Consider the following 23,596-nt stretch of genomic DNA (forward strand, 5'->3'; position numbering starts at 1 on the left):
ATTTATTACTACAAAGATAGATTAAAAGGATTCAAATAATTAATAATTTTATATTTTAAATCTTAATAAATTCTAAATCCTCCCCCTTACCCCAATAATGTCATGGATATTCAATACCTTAAATACTAATGTTTTAAATATAAAACAAATTTATAGAGTGCTCTGTTAGGATTTTTTAGTGCTCTGTTAGGGTTTCTTAACGGAGTTCCTAGTGCCGTCAAGGCTACATTGTCAAGATCAATTAAATCTCAATACAAGTCTACGTAATCTGCATGGCTGAGACAACGAGGGATGAAGATCGGATCGAGGAAGACAACCTGAAAGGAGGTAGGAATGTGATTCTACTGGAAGAGGCAGACATATCAAAAGGTATTAACGCTTGCTCTAATAGTCTCTATGGCAGACTCTTTGCTTCCAAAACCTTCTCAATTGGAACCATGGGGAATGCTTTAAAGGCTATATGGGGAAACCCGGAAGGATTTAGCGTGAGTGACAAAGGGGATAATTCCTTCCAATTCTTTTTTAATAAAGAAGTGGATGTCTTGCGTGTTGAACGTGGTTCTCCATGGCTATTCAAAGATTATGTGCTCCATGTCAAGAGATGGAAGGAAGATCAGAACTGTGATGAAGAGATTATTTCCAATTTTCCAGTTTGGGTTCAATTTTGGGGTTTGCCAGAATCGTTTAAAACCCTCGAAGTTGGACGTAAATTGGGAGAGAATCTGGGCACAGTGTTGGAGGTAGGTAAATTTCAGATGCGAGGCAGAGAAACTAGGATTGTGAAAGCCAAAATCAATATCGATGCTGCCAGGCAAGTGAGAGATCAGTTAATAGTGGCAGGACCTAATAAAAAGGAGGTAGAAGTGGCACTGCGCTATGAGAGACTTGGAAAGTTCTGTACCTATTGCGCAAAATTGGGGCACGAGGTGAAAAACTGCCATGATCTGCTGAAGGACACAGAGAGTGAGATGGTAAAAGAGGATGACATTGGCGAATGGGTTAAAGCTAGCCAAGTGGGAACGCGAATCTACTCTGAAGGAGAAAGAACATTCAACAACTCAATCCAAAACCAGAATAAGGCCACTCAACGTAAGAAAAAACCGGTCTTAAACTGCTTATTGGAAGAATTTGCAGGGATGTCAATGCAAGAAGGGAAACAAAGTTTGAAACCACAAGACACTGGTAACAGGGCAGCACCTGAGTCACCTCAATCAGCCAATTCTAGAACAGAATGCATGGAGGTTATCATAGCTGGTCAGTCCAATACCAAGGAGAATGAAGGGCAGCTTATGCAATTCGCTATTGGGGAGTGTCTCACCACAGAAAAAGGTAGGAAGTGGAAAAGGTTAGCAAGACAAGGTGCTGCAGAGTCAGATACTAAAAGTGAACCCAAAAAAAGGTTGATGAGTGGTATAGCTGAAGTAACTACAAAGAAAGCAAGAACAGAGGATGAAAATGCAGTTGAACAGATGGTGGAGGGTGCCAGCCTACAAATGGCACCCAAGGCGCCATGAGAACTATAGTTTGGAATTGTCGGGGTTTGGGGAGACCCCTGACAATTCACACCTTAAAAGGGATCTGTAAATCCCACTCCCCCGAGATTGTGTTTATAAGTGAAACAAAGAACCAATCTCGACAGGTGAAAGCAAAACTTCGGGTATGCGGCTACGAAAACTGGCATATTGTTAACCCGGCAGGAGTGGCAGGAGGACTTGTGCTAGCTTGGAAGGACAGCATCAGTGTTCAAATTATTAGCAGTGGAGAATTCTTTGTGGCAGCCGAAATTAAGGAAGTCGGAAGCAGTGAGGTATGGGCGTTCATTGGTGTCCATTTGAGTTGTTCAGAACAAATTCGATCCTTACAGTTTGAGGAGCTTATAACAATGAGCCAACACATGGAAGGAAAAGTGGTAATAGCAGGCGATTTTAATGCTATAACAAGCCAAGCGGAAAAGGAGGGTGGAGGCCAAAAATCAGCAACCACCATTGCAACATTCACTAATTTTATTGACAGTAACGAATTGGTGGATATTGGAATGGTGGGACACCCTTTCACGTGGACAAATCGAAGACAAGGAGAGGATTTGGTGAAGGAAAGGCTTGACCGCTATTTAGTTGGGATGGAATGGAAGATGAAGTTTCCGAATGCAGTGGTGCACAGGCTCACAGAGTCAGGCTCGGATCATGCTCCAATTTTGATGGAAACCGAACCTCAATCCTGGCATAGTAAAAGGCGGTTTAAATACCAGGAACGTTGGTGTGGAGAAGAGGATGTCAAGAGAATTGTCAGTGAAGTGTGGAGAATGGAAGTTGTAGGCTCGGCTATGTTCTCCTTGGCCCAAAAGTTGAAGTTTGTAGACATAGACTAGTTCAATGGCAGAAAACTCACAAAGCAAACTCCCGGAAAGAAATTGAGGATCTTCAAGCTAAACTAGAGGAGTTGCGGGTGGCTGGAATCAATGGGGGAGAGGAGGTTACCAGTTTGGAAGAGAAGTTAGAGCTGGCATATTTGAAAGAAGAGAGCTATTGGCGAGAAAAATCTAGAATCAAGTGGCTAAAAGAAGGAGATCAGAACACTAGATTCTTTCACCAGAAATTTCAATCAAGGATGCGAAGGAACAGAATTTGGAGATTAGTGGGGAGGGACAATGAGATTGCATCGAAACCGGAGGATATTGCAAAGGTAGCTGAGGACTACTTTTGCGATATTTTTACTTCTTCTTGTTCGGCTGATCCGAATCCATACTTAGAGGATTTGGAGTCTAAGGTTACAGCTTCCATGAACCGTAGGCTCCAAAGGCCAGTAACTATGGACGAGGTCAAAAGAGCTACATTTAGTGTTCATGCTCAGAGTGCTCCTGGTGATGACGGGTTTACAGCTAAGTTTTTTCACTTTTTCTGGGATATAGTTGGAGGTGACGTTTTTAAGGTAGTGAGAAGTTTCTTTCACAGTGGCAGAATTTTAAAAAGCTTCAATCATACTCAAATTTATTTGATTCCAAAGGTGACAGATGCTAGTGACATGACTCAGGTACGACCGATCAGTTTGTCTTCAGTTATGTATAAAATTATTTCTAAAGTTATGGTGCACCAATTACAAGGTATTATGAATAAAATTATAAGTCCAAATCAGAGTGCGTTTCTCAAAGGAAGACTCATTTCAGATAATATTCTAATTGCCCACGGATGTATGCACTATTTGAAAAATAAGAGAAGTGGGGCAGAGCATGAGATGGCTATTAAACTAGACATGAGCAAGGCTTATGATAGGGTTGAATGGAATTTTTTATGGTATATTATGGATAAGTTGGGGTTTGATGCTAAATGGATTAACTGGACTAAGGAATTGGTAACGACTGTTTCTTACTCTATTGTTGTGGAAGGTCAACCATTTGGCTATTTTAGGCCAAATAGGGGCATTCGACAGGGTGACCCCCTATCTCCATATCTCTTTCTTTTTTGTGCAGAAGGACTTTCCTTCTTGCTACACAAGGCAGAGCAAAACATATTAATTCAAGGAGTTCAAGTTAATCGGAGATGTCAAACAATTAATCACCTTTTGTTTTCTGATGATTCAATCCTTTTTTGCAAGAGTGCACCTAATACAAGCCAAAGAATTCTAGAATTGCTAGAGACCTATGAGGGTTTTAGTGGGCAAAAAGTCAATTTGAATAAGTCGGCTATCTTTTTCAGTCACAACACTCCTCAGAACACAAGACTAGCAGTTGCTCAAATACTAAATATTGAACATATCGGAGCACAAGACAAATACCTGGGACTGCCCTCTATAGTTCAAAAATCAAAGAAAGCAACCTTTGGAGCTATCAAGGATAAAGTTCAGAAGAGGATTATGAGTTGGAAAAGAAGTATATTGTCATCAGGTGGCAGGCACACGCTATTAAGAGCGGTAGGGGAGGCGATTCCTATTTATACACTCTCTTGTTTCAAGCTCCCAGACACGCTGTTGACTGAGATTCATAGCATGCTCTCACAATTTTGGTGGGGTCAAAAAGGCGCAGAACGAAGAATGGTTTGGATTAAATGGGACACAATGACGAGACCAAAGAAAGATGGAGGGCTGGGGATCAAGGATCTAAGGGCGCAAAATTTGGCTTTATTGGGCAAGCAATGTTGGCGTCTAATGAAATACCCTAATTCTACTTTATCAAGAATGCTCAAAGCTAAATATTTCAGATATACAGATTTCCTACATGCAGAGATAGGAAGCGTACCGTCGTGGGGTTGGAGAAGTGTTCTTGAAGGGCGCAAGGTGATCGAGAAAGGCTTGTTATGGAAAATAGGCTCTGGCACTAATGTTCGCATCTTCCATGACCCCTGGCTCCCACCACCAGTGCCCCTTAATGTCCCTCAAAATGCACTCACAATCCCGCCAAATATGCAAGTGTATTACGTTAGTGCATTACTAAATCCTGATAGAAGTTGGAATAAAAATCTGATTGAGTCGATTTTTTCAGTTGATATATGCAATAAAATTTTTTCAATCAAACCAACAGAGGAGGAGGATGAAGTTAATTGGTGCTGGACAAAATCTGGTATATATGAAGTTGGGTCAAGATACAAAATTGCTTATGGATTCTTTCATTCTCCTACTTCATTGAGGTCCCAGAACATACACAACAGAGTCTGGAATAGCATTTGGGAGTTGAAATTATCACATAAAATTAAGATTTTTCTATGGAAAAGTCTTCATGAAAAGCTTCCGGTGTTGCAACAAGTTCACAGCCGGTTCGCATCCACTCCTGCCACTTGTCCAAGATGCATCTTGAAGGCTGAATCAATTTCTCATGCTTTGTTCCAATGCCCCCTGTCTTCAATAATATGGAGCCTAAGCTTAATAACCCCTGACCTATGGATGAGAGAAGAAGAACCTTTTTTCAATTGGTGGCAACGAGTCTTATCCTGGGCAGCGGCTCAATTCGACGGTAGACAAAAGACCCTGCTCATAGCGGCGCTGTGTTGGAGCACTTGGAAAGCGAGGAATCGGTGTGTTTTTGAGAAGGTAATAAGCCCAGCACCAGAGATAGTGAAAGAAGCTAGCAATTTAGTGCGTGAACTCGTGAACCATACCTGATAGATGCTACTTTTTCTTTACTCTTACTTTACTCTTATTTAAGCTCTTAGTCTTTCAGTCACAGCTGATGATAAATGGGAATACCCAATTCTCTTGTACTTCCTTATGGAAACACTTTTATTTTATATTAATAAAATAATATTTATCTTTGAAAAAAAATAAATATAAAACAAATTTTAAAATCTAAATTCCTCCTATAAATTAAAAAATGTTATGAGGTGTTCAACATCGTATACACTAATAGTTAAAAAAAAATTCTAAACTCTAAATCCCTCTTATCAAACCAACAGTGTCATGAAGAACCCAACAACATATACAATAATATCTATTAATTAGTGATCTTTGAACAAAAGTATTAAAATTAAAAACTGTAAAACTTTAAACACTAAATCTTAAATCCTTCCTACAAACGAAAAATAACATAAGATGCTCAACACTGTAAATACTAATAATTAAGAAAAATGATAAAATCATAAACCCTAATTCCTTCCTGTAAATACAAAAATGGCATAAGATGCTCAATACTGTAAACACTAATAATTAAGGGAAAAACAAACTATAAACCCTAAATTTATCCTATCAACCCAACAATGTCATAAAAAATTCATCAGCGTAAACATTAATATTCATTAGTTAGTGATATTTAAAACATTGTATTACAATTAAAAACGATAAACTCTAAACCTTAAATCCTAAATTCCTCTTAAAAACCAAAAAAAAAAAAAATCATGAAATAGTCAATACCGTGAGCACTAAAGTCATGGTGTGCTTAATACCATAAACGCTAATAATTCAGGAAAAACAAACCATAAAACCTACATTTTTCCTATCAATTCAACTATCATGAACAATCCAACATCATAAATATTAACATCTATTTGTTAGTGATGATATTTGAACAAATGTATCAAAATTAAAAAATTTAAATTCTAAATCCTAAATCTTAAGTCCCTAATGTAAACCAAAAAATATCACGGATATCAATACCGTGAACACTAATAATTCAAATATAAACAAAACCCTAAAGACTAATTCCCTCTTGTTAACCCAAAAAGGTCATGGGGTACTCAACACTATTAATATTCAACCCTAAATTAAGGAAAAAAAAACCCTAAATCCTAAATTCCTCCTATTAACCCAACAATGGTATGAAGAATCTAATACTGTAAACATTAAAATTCACAAATTAATAATATTTGAACAGATATATTAAAACTAAAAATTTTAAACTCTACCCTAAATCCCACGTATAAACCAAAAAATGCCATAAGGTGCAGTGACAGAGTTTAGTTGAGACAAGGGGCCATGGCTCCCTAAACTTTTGTTAAAAAAATTAGTAGTATTTTTTTAAAAAATAAAAAATAGTTCAACTGGCTCAAATACTTTACTATGACTTAAAATACCAAAGTTTAATCTTCATCTCTTACTTTTATTACACAATAGTTTTTAGTTTTAAACATTTAAAACATGCTGGATTTGGACTGAACCGAGTGTATTTGTATTTTACAACTCTCTATTCAATAAGCAACACTCTTTCTATCTTCGAGTTCAAATATAAAAATTAGGTATTTTTTATTTATGTAATTTAATATTATTTTATATTTTACTGTTTATTTAATTTATTTTTTATATGATAAAAAAATTAGAATATTCAATAAGTATTGATATTATTGTATTTGTATAAATTAATAAAAAATCAATAAATATTATAAATTTTAATATTTGTGCTTCTAATTTCTTTTTTACATATTTTATAGGATATATATTCAAATTTTTATATAAAATAATCGTGAAAAATCAAAGAATTGATGTATTTTTTAAGAGGAAGGCTAATATTCAAGAAGGAGAACATATAACTTTTACAATATCAACACCTGTAGATAGTTCTTCTACTTTAATGAATCACGAAAAAAGCAAGATATAACCTTCAAAAGTTTAAAGAGTTGCATCCGATGAGTTTGACCTTAATTCTTTGGAACGAGACCCTGGAAAATAGCTCTAAATTTGGCAATATCACCCAAATCAGAAAGATGAGGTTAGACAAACTTATTTCTAATGGGTCCATATTAAAAGCATCTTGACAATTATTTTCTATTTGTCCCCCCCCAAATTTTGATTCAAGCTCCGCCGCTGATAAGGTGGTCAACATCTATTATGAACACTAATAATTTAAACATAAACAAAATTCTAAACTCTAAATCCTTCCTATCAACCCAAAAATATCATGGGTGTTCAACATCATAAACACTAATAATGAAGAAAAAAAAAAACAAACTATAAACCCTAAATTCCTCCCATCAATCCAATAATGTCATGAAAATATTAATTTATATTAGTTAATGATGTTTGAACATATGTATTAAAATTAAAAAAAAAATCTAAACTTTAAACCCTAAATCTTAAATCCCTCTTATAAACTCAAAAATACCAAGGGGTGGTCAACACCGTAAACACTACTAATTCAAATAAAAACGAAAACCTAAACTATAAATCCCTCCTATAAATAAAAAAATATCATGAAATGCTTAACACCGTAAACATTAATAATGAAACGAAAAAAACAAACCATGAACCCTAAATTCCTCTTATCAAACTAACAATGTTATGAAAAAGCCAACACCGTAAATATTGATATCCATTCGTTAGTGATGTTTGAATAAATATATTAAAATTTAAACTCTAACATTTAAATCTTAAATTATAAATCCTTCCTATAAACCAAAAAATAATTCAGAATAAAAAATTATAAATTGAATCAAACACTATTTAATTTAAAATTTAAAATTTAACATTAAAAAATATTATGATTTGATTTTGTCATTTTATTTAGTTTTAAATAAAGTTTGATCAATTTGAAGAAATGTATAACTACAAAAAAAATTCAATTTTTAAGGAAAAAAAATCTATTTTACATTGAGAAGTTATATTTAAAATAAATATAATTTTAAAATTCTAACTTTTTTAAAATTTAATTAAATAGATCTAAATCAAACCATATAAAATTTTAAATTTTAACATTTATATTTAGAGTTGAAACTTTCAGTTTAAATTAAATAATATTTAAATATAATTATATTTATTTTAAAATATTATTTTCTTGTGAAGTAACATTTTATTAAAATATTACTTTTACAATATTGTTTATTTGATTCAATTATCGTCAGTGCTATATATCTCTTTATAAAGTTATAATTCATAAATATATTATTTTAAAATATCTTAGAACTATATAAGAAAATTGAAGACAAAAAATGTATTAGAAATTTATTATAAAAAAATATTTTCAAGACAAACAAAAAAAATTAAATATACATTGATGGATACCTTTTTAATTAAAGAATAAAAGTCAGTTATATATAATTGTGAAATAATAAATACTTTGGGAACTTCTCTGCATAGTAAATCATATATAGTAACATCCTAATAATTGTAAAATAGTATCCTTTAAAACTGATATATTATATTACTATACCATAAATGCTAACCAAAATAATTTTAGTTAAAATATAAATATTAATTACACCATAAAAATTAAATTTGTCGACTTAGTTAAAATTATATTGACATTAAAGATGATCATATAAAAAATGTATCAAAATTCAAAAGTTATTATACCTAAATTTGTAAAATTTTAATAAAACATATATGGTGAACTTTCTGAGCTTAAAAAAAAAAAAAGAAAAAAAAAGAGAGAAAAAAAATATTGTGACAACACAAACTCATAATTCCTTATTTCATAATGAACTCTTTTAAAGCTCCGGATCCTGATGGGTTTCAAGCTTTCTTCTTCAAAGAATATTGGGAGATCATTGGTCTTGATGTTTGGAAGATGGTTAAGCAGGCATTCTCTGGTGTTCCTCTTGATCTGAGAATGTTGGAGACTTTACTGGTTCTCATTCCAAAGGTTGAATCACCGGTATCTATGAAAAATTTCAGGCCGATTAGTCTCTGCAATGTAGTTTACAAGATCATCACGAAGGTCCTTGTTAATAGGCTTCGTCCTCATTTTGTGGAGATTGTTGGCCCTCTTCAAGGAGGATTTATTCCGGGACGAGGAACTCCTGACAACATCATTATTGCTCAAGAAGTCCTCCACTTTATGAAGAAGACTAAATCAAAGAAAGGCACACTGGCCTTTAAGATTGATCTGGAGAAAGCTTATGACAGAGTTGACTGGAGGTTTTTAGCTCATACCCTTAAAAGCTTTGGTTTTCCTATTCCTACACTTAATTTGATTATGAATTGTGTCACTGCTTCTTCCTTATCTATTCTTTGGAATGGGAGTCGTCTGAATGGCTTTACTTCTAGCCGAGGTCTTAGACAAGGAGACCCTATGCCACCCTATCTTTTTGTGTTGTGTATGGAGCGATTGGCATGCTTTATTAGTCATCAGGTTGATTTGGGCTTGTGGGAGCTGGTTGCTATTTCTAGAGGGGGACCAAGAATATCCCACTTAATGTTTGCGGATGACTTGCTTCTGTTCTGTAAAGCTACAAAGAGACAAGTGCAAAATGTGATGTTAGTTTTAGAGACTTTTTGCAAAGCATCTGGGATGAAGATTAATGTCGAGAAGTCTAAAGCACTTTGCTCCAAAAATGTCTCTGCAACAAGGAAAGAGGTTTTTACTAGGGTATCCTCTATCAGATTTGTCCAGGACTTGGGCAAGTATCTTGGAGTTACCCTTAGCCATTCTAGGGTGACTCGTTCAGCTTTCAATGGTGTCTTGGATAAGATTCGGAGTAGGCTAGCAAGCTGGAAAGGAAGTTTACTCAATCGGGCTGGTAGGCTCTGCTTGGTTAATTCTGTTGCTGCTGCTATTCCCACGTACCAGATGCATGTCTCTATTTTTCCCAAAGGAATCATTAGTAAATTGGAGTCTATGATGAGGAATTTTCTTTGGAAAGGACAAGTTGATGGAAGAGGATTGAATCTTGTTAGTTGGAAGGTACTGGTTACTCCAAAAAAATATGGAGGTTTGGGGATTAGAGATCCTTATTGTGTAAATATTGTTCTTCTTGGAAAGCTAGTTTGGACTTTTTTCCAGCAGCCAAACAAGCTATGGGTCCAATTGTTGGATGCCAAATACCGATCATCTCTATATGACTGTTTTAGTTATCCTAAGAATAAGGACTCTCCCATTTGGAGGTGTCTTTGCAAGGCTTGGGAAGTGTTGAAGAATGGGTTTGCTTGGTGTATTGGAGATTTGAACCAGAATTTTTGGTTTTCTAGCTGGAGAAGAGAAGGACGGTTATCTAATGAGATGGATTATGTTCACATTTCTGATTCGAATCTCCGGATACAGGATATTTGGTCAGTTGGTAGGTGGCATTTGGATAATCTTTATTCTCCTTTATCTCAAAATTTGAAAGATAATATTCTCTCTTACAATCCAGATAAACAAGCAGGTCCGGAAGTGGGTTGGTATTGGAGTGGGTCTGCTGCCAAAGTCTATGACTCACGCAATGGTTACTTGTGGTTGTGTAAGCAGTTGTTTGGTTGGGAGGAGCGGGGGAATTGGCTTTGGCTTTGGCGTCAGCTTGTTCGGAAAAGCATAAGTTTTTGGCTTGGTTGTGTCTTAAGGAGGCTCTTCCTACTGCAAGTTTTCGCTTTAGAAGAGGGATGTCGTCATCGGATAGGTGTCCAAGATGTCTTTCTAGCCAAGAATCGGTTTTACATTGTATTCGGGATTGCCCAAAAGCTCAGCTTGTCTGGCATAGGTTGGATATTTCTTGTCATCCTTTGGATTTGAAGAACTGGTTCTTGTATCATAGCAGAGAGCATCCGTTCAAGTTCTTTTCGGGACTTTGGTGGATATAGCGAGCAAGGAATAATGACATCTTTAATTCCCATGAAACTTGGCCTCCGAAAAAAGTGATTTGTCTGGCATTAACTTCAGAAAAGGAGCTTAGTAATATTTTTGAACTACAACGTATGTCCCTTCCCTCTACTCTAAATAGTTTTTGGAATCTCCATCTATTGGTACTTTTAAGATTAATTGTGATGCTAGTTATTTTGGTTCGGGTGATAGTGTTGGTTTTGCTTGTGTTATTAGAGATTGTAATGGGAGCTGGCAAAGGGGGTGTTTGGGAATGATTGAGAGTAATAGTATTCTTCAAGGGGAATTGTTTGCTATTTGGAGAGGATATCTGTTAGCTTGGGATGTGGGTCAACGAGATGTTATTTGTGAGACGGATTGTGTGGAAGCATTTAATCTTGTTACTCAAGATGGTTTTGGATTTATTGATCCACTGGTGCTCAAAATAAGAGATATCATGCATTGGAATTGGCGGGTTGACTTTCGTTTGATTATGAGAGATGCAAACACGGTGGCAGATACTATGGCAAAGATGGCGATGAAGTTACAACTTTCGCATGTGGAGCTTCTTTCACCTTGGGAGGAGTTTAAGAGTAGTCTTAAACGGGACTGTCCCTCTATTTAAGCAGTTCCTTATTTTGTTTGTTTTGTTTTTCTTTGTTTAATTTATTTCAGTCACAAAAAAAAAATTTCTTATTTCATAACATTTTAATAATCAAATTAACCTTTTCAAAAGTTGACAAATGAGCTTTAAATAAACTACTATTTTAACTATGTTTACTTATATTGTGAGTTATTACATCGTAAATATTAATTTGAAAAATATTTATGGAATAACAAAAATTGTCTAATTCCATCAAATTAGAATTTATAACTTAAAAGTCATATTATAAAAATTATTTAACTCTAATCATTACTAAATTCCGAAAGAATATGTTATAGAATGATAAATAACTTTGAAATATTTGTTAAAAGTTAACTATTTCTCCTCTAACATTTTTTAACTATATTTCCCAATAGATGTACCGAATAATCGTATGTCCAAAATTGTCTCTTTACTTGCATTGCAATTATTTTGTATAAAAAATCTATAAAAAAAAAAACCCCTATTTTAACAGAAAATTATTAAAAGCTTTGCTCAAAGGTTTTGTGATTATGTGGTTCACATTCACACGGTGCAAAGATGACAGTAATGAATGAAAAAGTGTTTAGCGAGAAGATTTAAGTTGGTAAAAAATAGAGAAAATTTTTTAAAAGGTTTTTGATCATTATCTCGAAAGATAATGAAGTTTTTAATAAAAAAAAATTATTTTAGTCCTTAATTTTTATTTTTATGAGATTTTTATCAATATTTTTTTTCTATATTAATAGAATGAACTTACATAATATGTTAAACAGTTGATTTATTTATTAAGAACTAACTAAAATTAATAAATTTTATTTTGTTGAAAGTCTCATTGTCTTTTAAAAATAATTATCATGACTATTTTCTTTTAATTTTTTGTTATTTTTTTAAATATATTAGCTAAATTTGCGATATAAAATTAAAAAATATTAATAATTTTTAAATTATTTTTAATTATAAAAATTAAATAAAAAATATATTAATAATTAATATGTCATATAAATATATTTTAAAAAAAATTCATTACTAAAACAGTGAAAAATTAATTAGTCTCGTAAAATTAAATATTAAAAATTAAAAAGAATATTTATTTTTGTCAGAAGACTCAAAATCCTATGAAAAAATTATCGAGATCGAAATGGGCCTTCACCTTAAAAAATATGTGCATAGTATATGCACACATGCTCCATTCCAACATTCCTACCGGAGATGTATGACTAAAAAGAGTGGGAGTAATATGAGAGAACCACTCACTTTTAGTATTATAAAGGTTCTGAGTCTTTTATTAATTAAATAACTTATAATTTTATATTTATTATATTTTATAACAATGATTTTAATTAGATATAAAATTTAGAATTTAAAGTTAAAATTTTAGCAATTAAAATTTAGGATTTTGAATGTTTTTTTTTATTTAAAATGTATTAGCATTTGTTAATATTTTTTGCACATAATATATTAAAATAACTTCATTTCTTCTTAATTATGATGTGAATATATTTTTTTTAATGTACCTTTTTTCTCAATATTTTAAATAAATAAAATAAATATTTTAATTACTGAAATAGGTAATTTGAACAGTTTTTATCGATTTTCATAACATATTTTATTTTATTTACAGTGTCTCGTTTACACTGTAAATTAGAAAAGACACAAATCCAAGTCCATGTATCATGTGTGCATACGTGTTATGACACGGACCTTATTTTATTTACAGACTATACGTGTTCACAAAGCTTTCTGGCCTACTTTCCATCTCCTTTAACCATCATTTCTTACTTTTTTAAATATTTTCTTGATATTTTTGAGTTGTCCGGACGTTATGCCGTGTGCCGATGCATGAGATCCTGACATCAACCGCCTGAATAATAGTTGGTACATTACAAGAGCAATCGACTTTGAGATTAGTGTTGTTTTTATTTTTTAAATTAATAAACGTATGTGATTATAGTTATGGTACTTTTATAGATTTATTTAGTGTTTTTGCATGTGAGTAGAATGGATTATCTTTAAGTTACATAAAATAGGTTAGTAGACAACTTATGAACATTTATTATGTGTCGAATTTACTTATAGTAAAAGTTAATTTACTAATTAACTTAATTTAATTTATTTATTAACGGTTTTAAATTTTTTTTAAATAAATAAAAAAAATGTATGAATTACTGCTTATCCCTGTTTATTACGTTACACTATTTTTTTGAGTCAAATTTTATATTTTTAATTTTAAATTTGAATATGCTAGAGAACTAAGTTTAAAATCCAAGTTTTTAAAAAGTTTTATTTTTAAACAGAGGCCTCGCTTACTACTACCTAGGTAGGTGAGTCTCACTATTGCACTACCAGATGCCATTGTCCCTTACCTAAGGGAGGCTGGGTTCGACTACACGGTATAACTCAGGGACTTCGTGTTTAACAATTTCCTGATCACTGTATTTGTGGAACACTGGCATCTGGAGACCCACACTTTTCACCTACCATAGAGTGAGTGCACCATCACCCTGCAAGACGTTACGGGATTACACACAAACAGAGAGCTAGTGGGTGGGTGCTTGCGTGACTTTCAGACTTGGTACTGCCATCCGACATGTGAGTACATAGAGGAGCTCCTAGGTGCCAGACTCCCTCATGGTCAACAGCAGGGTGCCTAGAAGAAGGAGTTGTTTAGCATCAAGATGACATGGCTTCGAGACTGAGTCTGGCACATGCCAGCTGCAGCTGATCCAGCCACCTTCCAACAATACACTATGTGTTACATCATGCTGCTGATTGGTGGTTACCTGATGACTGACAAGTCAAACAATTAGGTGAATATCATATGGTTGTCACTGTTGGACGACTTTGGGAGGTGCAGCGGTATGTCGTGGGGATCTGCAGTGTTTGCATGGATGTACCACTTCTTATGCCATGCAGCATATCGTGATACCACGGACATAGCTGGATCCACTCTGCTCCTAGTGTCGTGGATATACCACAGGTTTTATTAGTGGTGTCCACCCGAGAGGCAGATCCCGATGTTTCCCCTAGCAGTGAGGTAACAATTTACATTTACGTTTTTTGTTTTTTCTATTTATGTGACTAAACTTTTTCTTCCATAGAGTGTGATAACGTGATTGGTTGCATATGTGAACAGGTTGATAGGTATGTCCCAGCAGAGTAGAGACCAATACAAACAGAGAGTCTTCTGATGGTGTACGGCGTTAGATCGATTGCCTTTGAATGAGGTACGCCAATTTGTTTTATTTAGTTGACTATAAATATTTGCCTCTCATACGTAATGAACTGCTTCTAACGAGTCCATTACACTTTGATATGCAGTTTCTGTAGACGCCGTACCATGACCTCGCATTGTAGGCTATTACTCCGAACTGGTTGACGGCAGAGACAAAGTGGGGAACGAAAAAATTGTTGTATTTTTCTTCGATTTCTTATGAAAGATACTTAGTCCATCAGAATATAAATTAAAGAGTAGATGTCTGTTGTCCTCCTTGTCTGTTTTAATATTGTGGAGTTTCACCATGCTGTCGGGTGAAACGCCAGTTCGGAGGGGAGCATCCAGTGCCTGGAGACCCAACACAGGACAGAAAGAGGACATGTGGTGGCCCACTTGTCTTCAGGAGTACCCGGTTTGAGGAGGGCCATAGGATCATTATTCAGAGATGGGCCTACATAGGAGTATTGGGACTAGTACCAGCAGGCGTGTCGAGTTAGACATGCATAAAATTCTGGTCTCCATCGATGACTAAATGCTCATCGCCATCGAGCTAGACGTGCATATTCTTGTGAAGGCCCATTATTTTGATTGAATTTCATTTACCTATAAGTATTCAATTCTAATATATAAACACTTAAAGTTTTACAACTCCCTTTTATGTGGGACTAGGTTTTAAATAAGAATCCCGCTAGGGAGCCAATGAAATATTTGTATAATGTATATAATGGATTGTTTTGGCTGTTTATTTGGCCCAATATGAGTTAAAAAATAAACATTCAGGATAAAATACTACTTCAAACACAATACACCCATACTATCCAGAATAACCATCCGGGTACCAGGGATAATAAACATCTGATATCCTACTGAATCGAACATCCCTAAACCCCCATTGTACACATTGTACATATACTCTATTGGCTCCCTATACTTCCTCTTAAAATAAACACAAACTTTAGAAACATAACAAACTTGTCATAAGACGCATAATTGGAGATAGGGTATAATTTATTTGAAGATGATAGAGGCTATTAGACATCAGAAGTAAGCTGCATACATTGGAAGTCTTGGAGGTATTTCGGTGTTCTTTTCTCCCCAGTTGATCTTCTTAAGGATGCATAATGATTAGGAAATGATGAAGAATGAGATGGAATATGGAAAAGTTGAGTAGGAGGACTAGTTAAACAATATTGAAGATTGATGAGATGCATGAGCGAGTAAGTAGAATGAGACTCCTGTACAATTCATTGATTGCCTGGTGTAGTCAAAATTGTGCTCAATTGATGGAACAATTGAATCCATTTTAGAATCAATCAGATTGTGTTGGAGGGAAGTTAGATTTATTGTGATCATAAAAAATATTAGAAATATTGTGAAAATTAGACATTGCATCAGCTTCCATTTTATTATTAGTAACTTGAGAGTCAGCATTGGTACTGGTATGAAATGGAAATAAAGTTCCATAAAATATGACATGTCTAGAAATTATCACTTCTTTAGTGTGAGTGTCCATTAAAATGTAACCTTTTGCGCCATTTTTATAACCCAAAAATGCGCACCTCCAAGCTCTATCTCTTGTCAAATTTCTTTGTGTGTGAATGAAGGAAGAGAAGAGGCATAAACCAAACAACCAAAGACTCTAAAATGACTAATGTCTAGTAACTTTTGAAACAATGAGTGATATGGACTGCAATCATGTAAAGTTGAGCTAGGTACTCTATTAATCACATGAATGACATATCCATTTGCATAAGGCCAAAAACAATTTGGTATGTTGGATGTGAAAATCAGCGCTCTAGCCATATTCAAAATGTTTTCTTGTCTCTTTTCAGACCTCACACATTTAATAACTCTTGACATTTGTGTTTCAATCATTTTAATGAAATTTTGCAACAAATTCCTTGTTTCAGTTTTAGTTTTCATAAAATATAGCCAAGTATCTTCAACCACTGTAAGTAAGTATTTACGACTAAAAATATATATAAATATGAATGAGATAAAAAAAAATCTATAATTTTAGTGTTACTATCAGAAAAAAGGGGGCCATTCTTGTTTAGCCAAATGGCAATAGTCACAAGGGAAATTTATTTTAGGAATTTTGATAAAAGAAAAAGTATTGTGCATTTTATTTAATCTGGCAGGAGAGAGGTATCCCAATCTGTAGTGCCATACATCATCATCTTTTGGTGAAATGGATGCAATCTATGCCTCTGTAATGTATAATATTGGTTCATTCATTCCTCTAAGAAAACAAATCTTATATTCCCTTACTACTTGTAAACCACATGAACATTCTTTTTGTCAATGGCAGTTGGGGATTGGCTGAAACTCATCCAATTCTTGAGTTTAGCGTAGTAGAAAGTGATAGGTGTGCAGCTCAACCTGAAGCTTGGGAATTTTGAATATGTCCCCCCTTGTAGTAGTGATGCTTTAATTCATGCCAAAAATCGCAACCATTATCACATGAGAGCACGATGTGCAAGATTTCAATGCTTGGGTCCATGTAACCAGTAGAGAACAAAAGTGTTGCACCATCCCAACTCCCAAGCCTCAAAGGTCAGATCCCCTTTTTCCCATCGATGAACTTCACTTTGTTCTTTATCTTCAAAGAGATCCACACGGATTGGGATCATGAATCATAGTTTTGAGTTGTGAGTGGCAAGGTTGTTTGTGTGATACCCAGTGCCCTTGGTTGGATAAAGGAAATAGTATTTCTGTATATATACACACTTTTGCTATTGAAATATTCTCCAATTCTAACTAACTACTGTACAATTATTTTCACATAGTATATAAGCCAAGGTGGCAATCATAATTCATAACAAACTACACTAACTAATTAATTTAGCCAACCACATTCTATATCTATCTATTATACCAATTGCTTTTATCCAATTTGGTTAGATGTTCTGATCGTTTAAGATGGAAAATCGATCATACACGCTTGAATCAGTCAAAATTTGTGTAAACCGCACGATTGAATTAGTCAAAATTCGTGTAAACCGTAGCTAAACCGGATCGATCAACCTGCAATCAACTGTGCGCTGATGACATCATCATGATGTAAGCGCATATATAGTTATTTTACAAAAATGTTGCAACAAGAATTCAAACCTTGCACACATGCCTTTCTATACCACTAAGCAGTTGTTTTTCTAATATACAATGTGTTTATAATTTTATATATTAAAGGAAAAGTCTAGGGGCCAACAACTTTTGTTAAATTCTGTCCAACATGTAACCAGCAAAAAAAGTGAGACATTAGATGAAATTTCACACCCATCTCACACTATTAAAACCATCATTGATGGTTATTTGATGGCTACAAATCACAAAATTACTGGCCCCTAGCATTCCTCTTTACAATCTGGTGTGACTTAAAAGAAAGATTTTTTTTGTTATATATATATTTGTTTATATAATATATATTGTATAAAAACTCATATAACATTATAGTTTATATATAATTTACTTAAGTTAAATTTAAGTTATATGAAATATTAGATTTTTTCTTTCAATAATCATATTGTGTTTGTTATTTTTATTATTAATATTTTTATTTTATTATAATTTATATATTTATTTTGTTAGAATTTATATAATTATTAAAATAAATATTAAATATTTTAAAGATTTATATATTAAAATGTTAGTGAATATATGTATTTTAAATTTTAATTTTAAATTTTTGACTATTTTATATTTTTCATTTACATGGGATCGAATCAACTGATTCAACCAATAATTTATCGATTGAACCAGTAAATCAGTGCGACTATCGTTCAATTCTGACAACTATGAGTACAATACTTATTTGTTTAAACAAATATTTTTTTTTGGTGACTTTGTTTAAACAAATATTAGAAGTTCAAATTATACTTTGTGTATACAACAATTCATTTATCAATGATAGACCCTTAAATAAAACTAAGATATACGACAGACTAATCTTTGGTGTGTTGGGTTGGAAGATACCATAGACAACCGAAAGAAAAAATTATCATCATTTTCTATTAATTAAGTAATTATACATGTATTTTATATTTTATTTTTTGTATTTATTTAGAAGTTATAAATTTAATAATCCATTACTCACTGTACACAGTAAAATAAAATTTATAATTTGTCAAATTAAAATTAGTTTATTGATTATAACTTTTTAGCACATGTTATGTAAATTGTCACTCTTTTGATTATTATTATTAATGTACTCATAATATATTAAAATTATTTCACTCTTTTAATTTAACAAATTTTAAATTCTAAATTTCAATTTTATTCCATACATAACACGAATTATCAAACTTCCTTTTATATAAAAATAAATTTAAGAAGAAGAATCAAATACAATTAATATGCATTAAAATAATATTTAAAAAAAAGAAAAATATACTTTAAAGTGTATTAAAAGTCTAAAACATACAAGTAAAAAATAATATTTCTCTTTCAATTAAAGGTTTTATCTCGACATTTATTTAAACGAACGAATGAATTGAGTACTCAGTCAACCCAAATTGAATACTTCACATTAAATTAACTGCATCTTTCTACCTAAATTAAAATAGCTAAGGCCTTATATGTTTTTTCCATATCACAAAGTCCATATCTTGACTCTACATTTGGTGGAGATTGAAATAATTTTTTGCTATCTTCCTATACTAAGTTTTTTTCATTCCGTTTATTATTTGAGCATTCTACATTTTGACATTCAAGAATCTCCAAGTCTGGTTGCAATGTTACTAGTATTACAAGAATAGATTATTTCATACATTATTGCAATTTCTAATGTGATGATTTTCCCATAAGAATATGCTCATAACATAAATAGATGGATTATTGCCAAAATGAACAATAACTCAAACATGGCAACATATATAAATAGTAAAGCTTCTACTGCCTGTAACATGCTTGGGTAATTGGAATTGGTGGGTCAGTGAAGGAACCATTAAGTATGCGATTAGCAACCCAATGGTTGGCAGCTTCAGCATAATGAACGCCATCCCAACTTACAGCTGCTGAAGGCTTCTCACAAGCAGTTCCATACAGGTCTTTCCCATTTGCTGTTCCTAAATTTCCACACCAAATGTGGGTGTCATTCACATGATACCCACAACAAATCTTCATTGGATCATCAAACCCTGCAAATAAGAAAAACAAAATATTTTGTGTGAAATAGATTTACCCAACAAATTAGGAATGTTACTTTTACGATTATCAAGTTTTCTTCCTCTCTTTAACTTTAATTGGTAACTTTTTGCAAATAATTTTTACTTTTCATTTAAAATTTCAAAAGAATAAATAGTCAAATTAGTGCTTAAAGAATTCTAAATCGAATGTTTTGGTTCCCAATAAATTTTTATTCTCTACAAGTTTTTGAGAATTACACCTATCGAATAGATCGATCCCTTCGTCGTTTTGAAAGAGAATTAATGTCTTGTAGTGATTTTTTTGGGACTTAATTGTTATATAATAAAATTTGTTACGAACTTATTTGTCCAACATGTATAAAGTTTGACCGAAAGTGACGAAGGGACTAAGTGTTCAATCAGAAATTTCTTGAAGATAAATTTGGGTATTTACTCATTTCAATAACTTCTAAAACAATGGATAACTTCTGAAAAGAGAAGAATGAGAACTAGTATCATAATTTGACTGGAAATTGCTGGACAGCTTTTGATTGTTCAAATAACATTGTTGTATCCAAAATGACTACTAGTAGAAAACCATTAAAAAGTTCTTTCTTTTTTTATCAATTATATTCTTATCTTTACTACCTAAAGTTTAGGAAAAGCCAACATTTCTGGTTTTAGCCACAACTTGATATGTTGGGGAGGTAAAAAGGAAAAATATTTACTTAGAAAGCGTCTTTCTTATTAAATATTAGACTTTATACCTTCATTTTTGGTATTGCTGATTAGTCCATACTTTGCAGCATAGACATCAACATATGTGATTGCAGCCTCTGGGAGCTCTATCCTGAGCTTGATAACTCTGTCCTTAAGCTGCTTGTTGAATTCCTGAGCCATCAGATTTTGATCATTTACGCATTGATACTTGTCGAAATAGCCAGGTGGCACATTGTGCTTATAAAATAGGTTCACTGGTAAGCACCCAATTGGACCAGTGTTATGTACCCAAAACGACCTCCCTCCTCTTTCATATATATTCTGCAAAATAATTATTAATCAGATCCTAAAACTCATTCAGATTAAACAAAAGGATCTATTTCTTGGGGTTATGTAATTCCTTTCCCCGGAAAATAATTGTCAGTTTAATAAAACATATATATTTTGTTTGAAGAAAGAGTTCAACACAAAAAGTGAAGCTTATGACAAGAGCTAAAAATAAACTAACAAAGGGTAAAGGCCAAACAAGTAACTCTATCTACAACTACCATGTACTCTACTGCATTTCTATAATCCTCTGTCATTCTTTCCCACTCACTGGGGATTGGTGGATAACTTCTTTATATATTAACCATTATATCTATACAAAGGGTAAAAAATTGTATTCAAAATTCCATACACATTGACGATATTTATCTAAGAGTATAATAGAGTATGAATTTGTTTTTCAAAATTGTTAAGCACCTATCTATAGTTGGTTGGTTGGAGTACCAGGAAATCTCAAAAGCTCGAATAGGTGCTACTTACTTTGACTGCATTGGCTAACTGATTGACTATATCTGGCATGGTTGCACGCATTTGGTCGAAGTTCATCGTCCTAAATCCAACAGAGAGATCATTTTGGCCAATGTCAAAAGTGTACAAAGCCTTACTAAATTCCTCAGGTACCGGAATCCTGCTCTTGTCAACTGAGTTGATATTGTCTAAATTTTCAAGAAAATAAGAACAGTGTAAGCTAATGAGCCATCATAAAAAATCCCATAAAAAAGTTTCACACTCCTTCACCTTGATACATTTGTTTGGTACGTTCTTTGAACTGATCGAATTGCACAATCTGCATATCAAGCGAGAATGGACTTATCCCATATTGAAATATGGTCTCGTTCTGCCTTCTAATGGTGGATCCACCGGTGGCGAAATTTGCACCGTGCCGATAATTGGTTCCAAGGGAGTTCAGATAAGCACTTAAGTATGGCAAGTTTAGCTTTTCAGCTGTACAGTAGAGTACAAGTACAATCAACACAAATCTAAACTTATAAAGTTGGATTGGGTAAATGCCATTTACTCAAGTTGCTTATCAGTGCCTCATGTTTTCGTCCAAAGACATTTACTCAACTTGCTTATCACTTAAAAGCAAAACTCCTCTTGTTTCAAAACAAGCATGACATTGCAAACTTTGATTTGATTAAATTAGATTAGAATCAAGAGAAGCGTTTAGTTACCAATAAAATCGATGATGAGACGGCCATCACAATCTCTTCCTGAAGGCTTATGGAAGAAACCCTCACCATAAGGCGGTGGGATTGGAACAAATACAGCTGATATACCACCAGTGTCAGAGTTTGAGTCACCAAAATTATAGACAGCTGAAAAGGCACACGCAGCTGAGTTTGCCGGCTCCACACCCCTCACACAGTAGTAACAAGGTAGCAAGAAGATAAGAAGCAATAACCCTAACCCCATTGTCATCTTTAAAGATGCTTAGACTACTAATGAATGTATCATGCTCTTTGATTTACCTTGAACACAATGATATAAAGTGCGAGTGTGAGTGAGAAGCAAAATGTTATAAGATAGCCCACACTCCCACATTGTGGAATGTGGAAATGTTAATATTTTGTCGGTGGAGCATCTTAAATGATAAAATCATCTGAGAAGAGAAAATTTATATTTATGTACTAAAAAAAATATGTCTAAATCGGGCACAATAATTATGTGTTTATTGGATGTACCACATTTATATTTAGATTTGATTAAATGAAATAATATAAAAGAAGAGTATTGATTTTAATAAATACAGAATATTCTAATATATAAATAAATATTTTAAATGATAATATTTTAATACACAATACTTTAAATAGTAACAGAATCTTTTATTCTTAAATAATTAAATATAAAACATATAAATAAAAAAATATGAGTATTCTTTATTCAATAAAATTAATTATTATGCAAGAAATTTTTATGATATTAAAAACTCATTAAAATAAAATTTTAAATTGTAACATAAAAATATAAAAGAATTAAAATTTTATTTTATATTACTTGACAAATAATTAGATTATTATATTCAAAATTTATTAACTAACTAATTTTATTAAAGATATTATTATATAATATAATTTTTTATCAAAATATTTCAAAAATATAATTTATTTAAAATATTATATATAATACATGAAAATATTAACCTTTTTATTTTTTTCAATTTTTTTTAAAAAATAAAATAAATAATATAATTCTAAAAATATGCCTATCATATTACATATTTACTTATATTAGTAAGACCTAAACTATTTAAACTTACGTAATTAAAAATATAAAACATAAATATACAAAAAGAATAAAATTATTTTAAAAATATTATGACATTTGTACACTAATTTTTCATATATATATAAATTTAGTCGAGTTAGAGAATAAAAAATTTAACTAAAACCATAAAAAATACTTGAAAATAATAAAAATAAAAAATATTCCTATTATAAATATATAATTTTAAATATTATATATATATGAAACTTTAAATGTTAATTTTAATAAACAAAAAATATTTATTTTTTGTATTTATATACGTAAGTTTAATTAGTTTATGTCTTACTAATATAAGTAAATATATAATGTGATAGGCATGTATTTAGAATTATATTATTTCTATTCTGTTTTTCTAAAAAAATTGAAAAATATAAAAAAGGTTAATATTTTCATGTATTATATATAAT

At 32.4% G+C, this 23,596-nt stretch overlaps 2 protein-coding genes across 2 annotated transcripts; one reads left to right on the plus strand and one right to left on the minus strand.

The window, feature by feature from the left end:
• Window positions 1-1,510: 1,510 nt before the first annotated feature.
• LOC140182969 (uncharacterized) lies at window positions 1,511-17,147 on the plus strand. Its single transcript, XM_072230955.1, has 6 exons — window positions 1,511-2,284; window positions 2,380-3,030; window positions 3,592-4,410; window positions 14,509-14,565; window positions 14,665-14,672; window positions 17,057-17,147. Exons 1-6 carry the CDS (start codon window positions 1,511-1,513, stop codon window positions 17,145-17,147), a joined length of 2,400 nt encoding a protein of 799 aa, XP_072087056.1.
• Window positions 17,148-19,470: 2,323 nt separating this feature from the next.
• LOC112784117 (GDSL esterase/lipase At5g14450) lies at window positions 19,471-22,485 on the minus strand. The gene is made up of 5 exons (XM_025827235.3): window positions 22,094-22,485; window positions 21,657-21,863; window positions 21,399-21,574; window positions 20,639-20,912; window positions 19,471-19,883 (listed from the first exon to the last, which is right to left on the minus strand). Exons 1-5 carry the CDS (start codon window positions 22,338-22,340, stop codon window positions 19,636-19,638), a joined length of 1,152 nt encoding a protein of 383 aa, XP_025683020.1. The 5' UTR covers window positions 22,341-22,485; the 3' UTR covers window positions 19,471-19,635.
• Between the last annotated feature and the right edge of the window lie 1,111 nt (window positions 22,486-23,596).

The sequence above is a fragment of the Arachis hypogaea genome, chromosome 20 (genome assembly GCF_003086295.3).
Source record: "Arachis hypogaea cultivar Tifrunner chromosome 20, arahy.Tifrunner.gnm2.J5K5, whole genome shotgun sequence".
Lineage (NCBI taxonomy): Eukaryota > Viridiplantae > Streptophyta > Magnoliopsida > Fabales > Fabaceae > Arachis > Arachis hypogaea.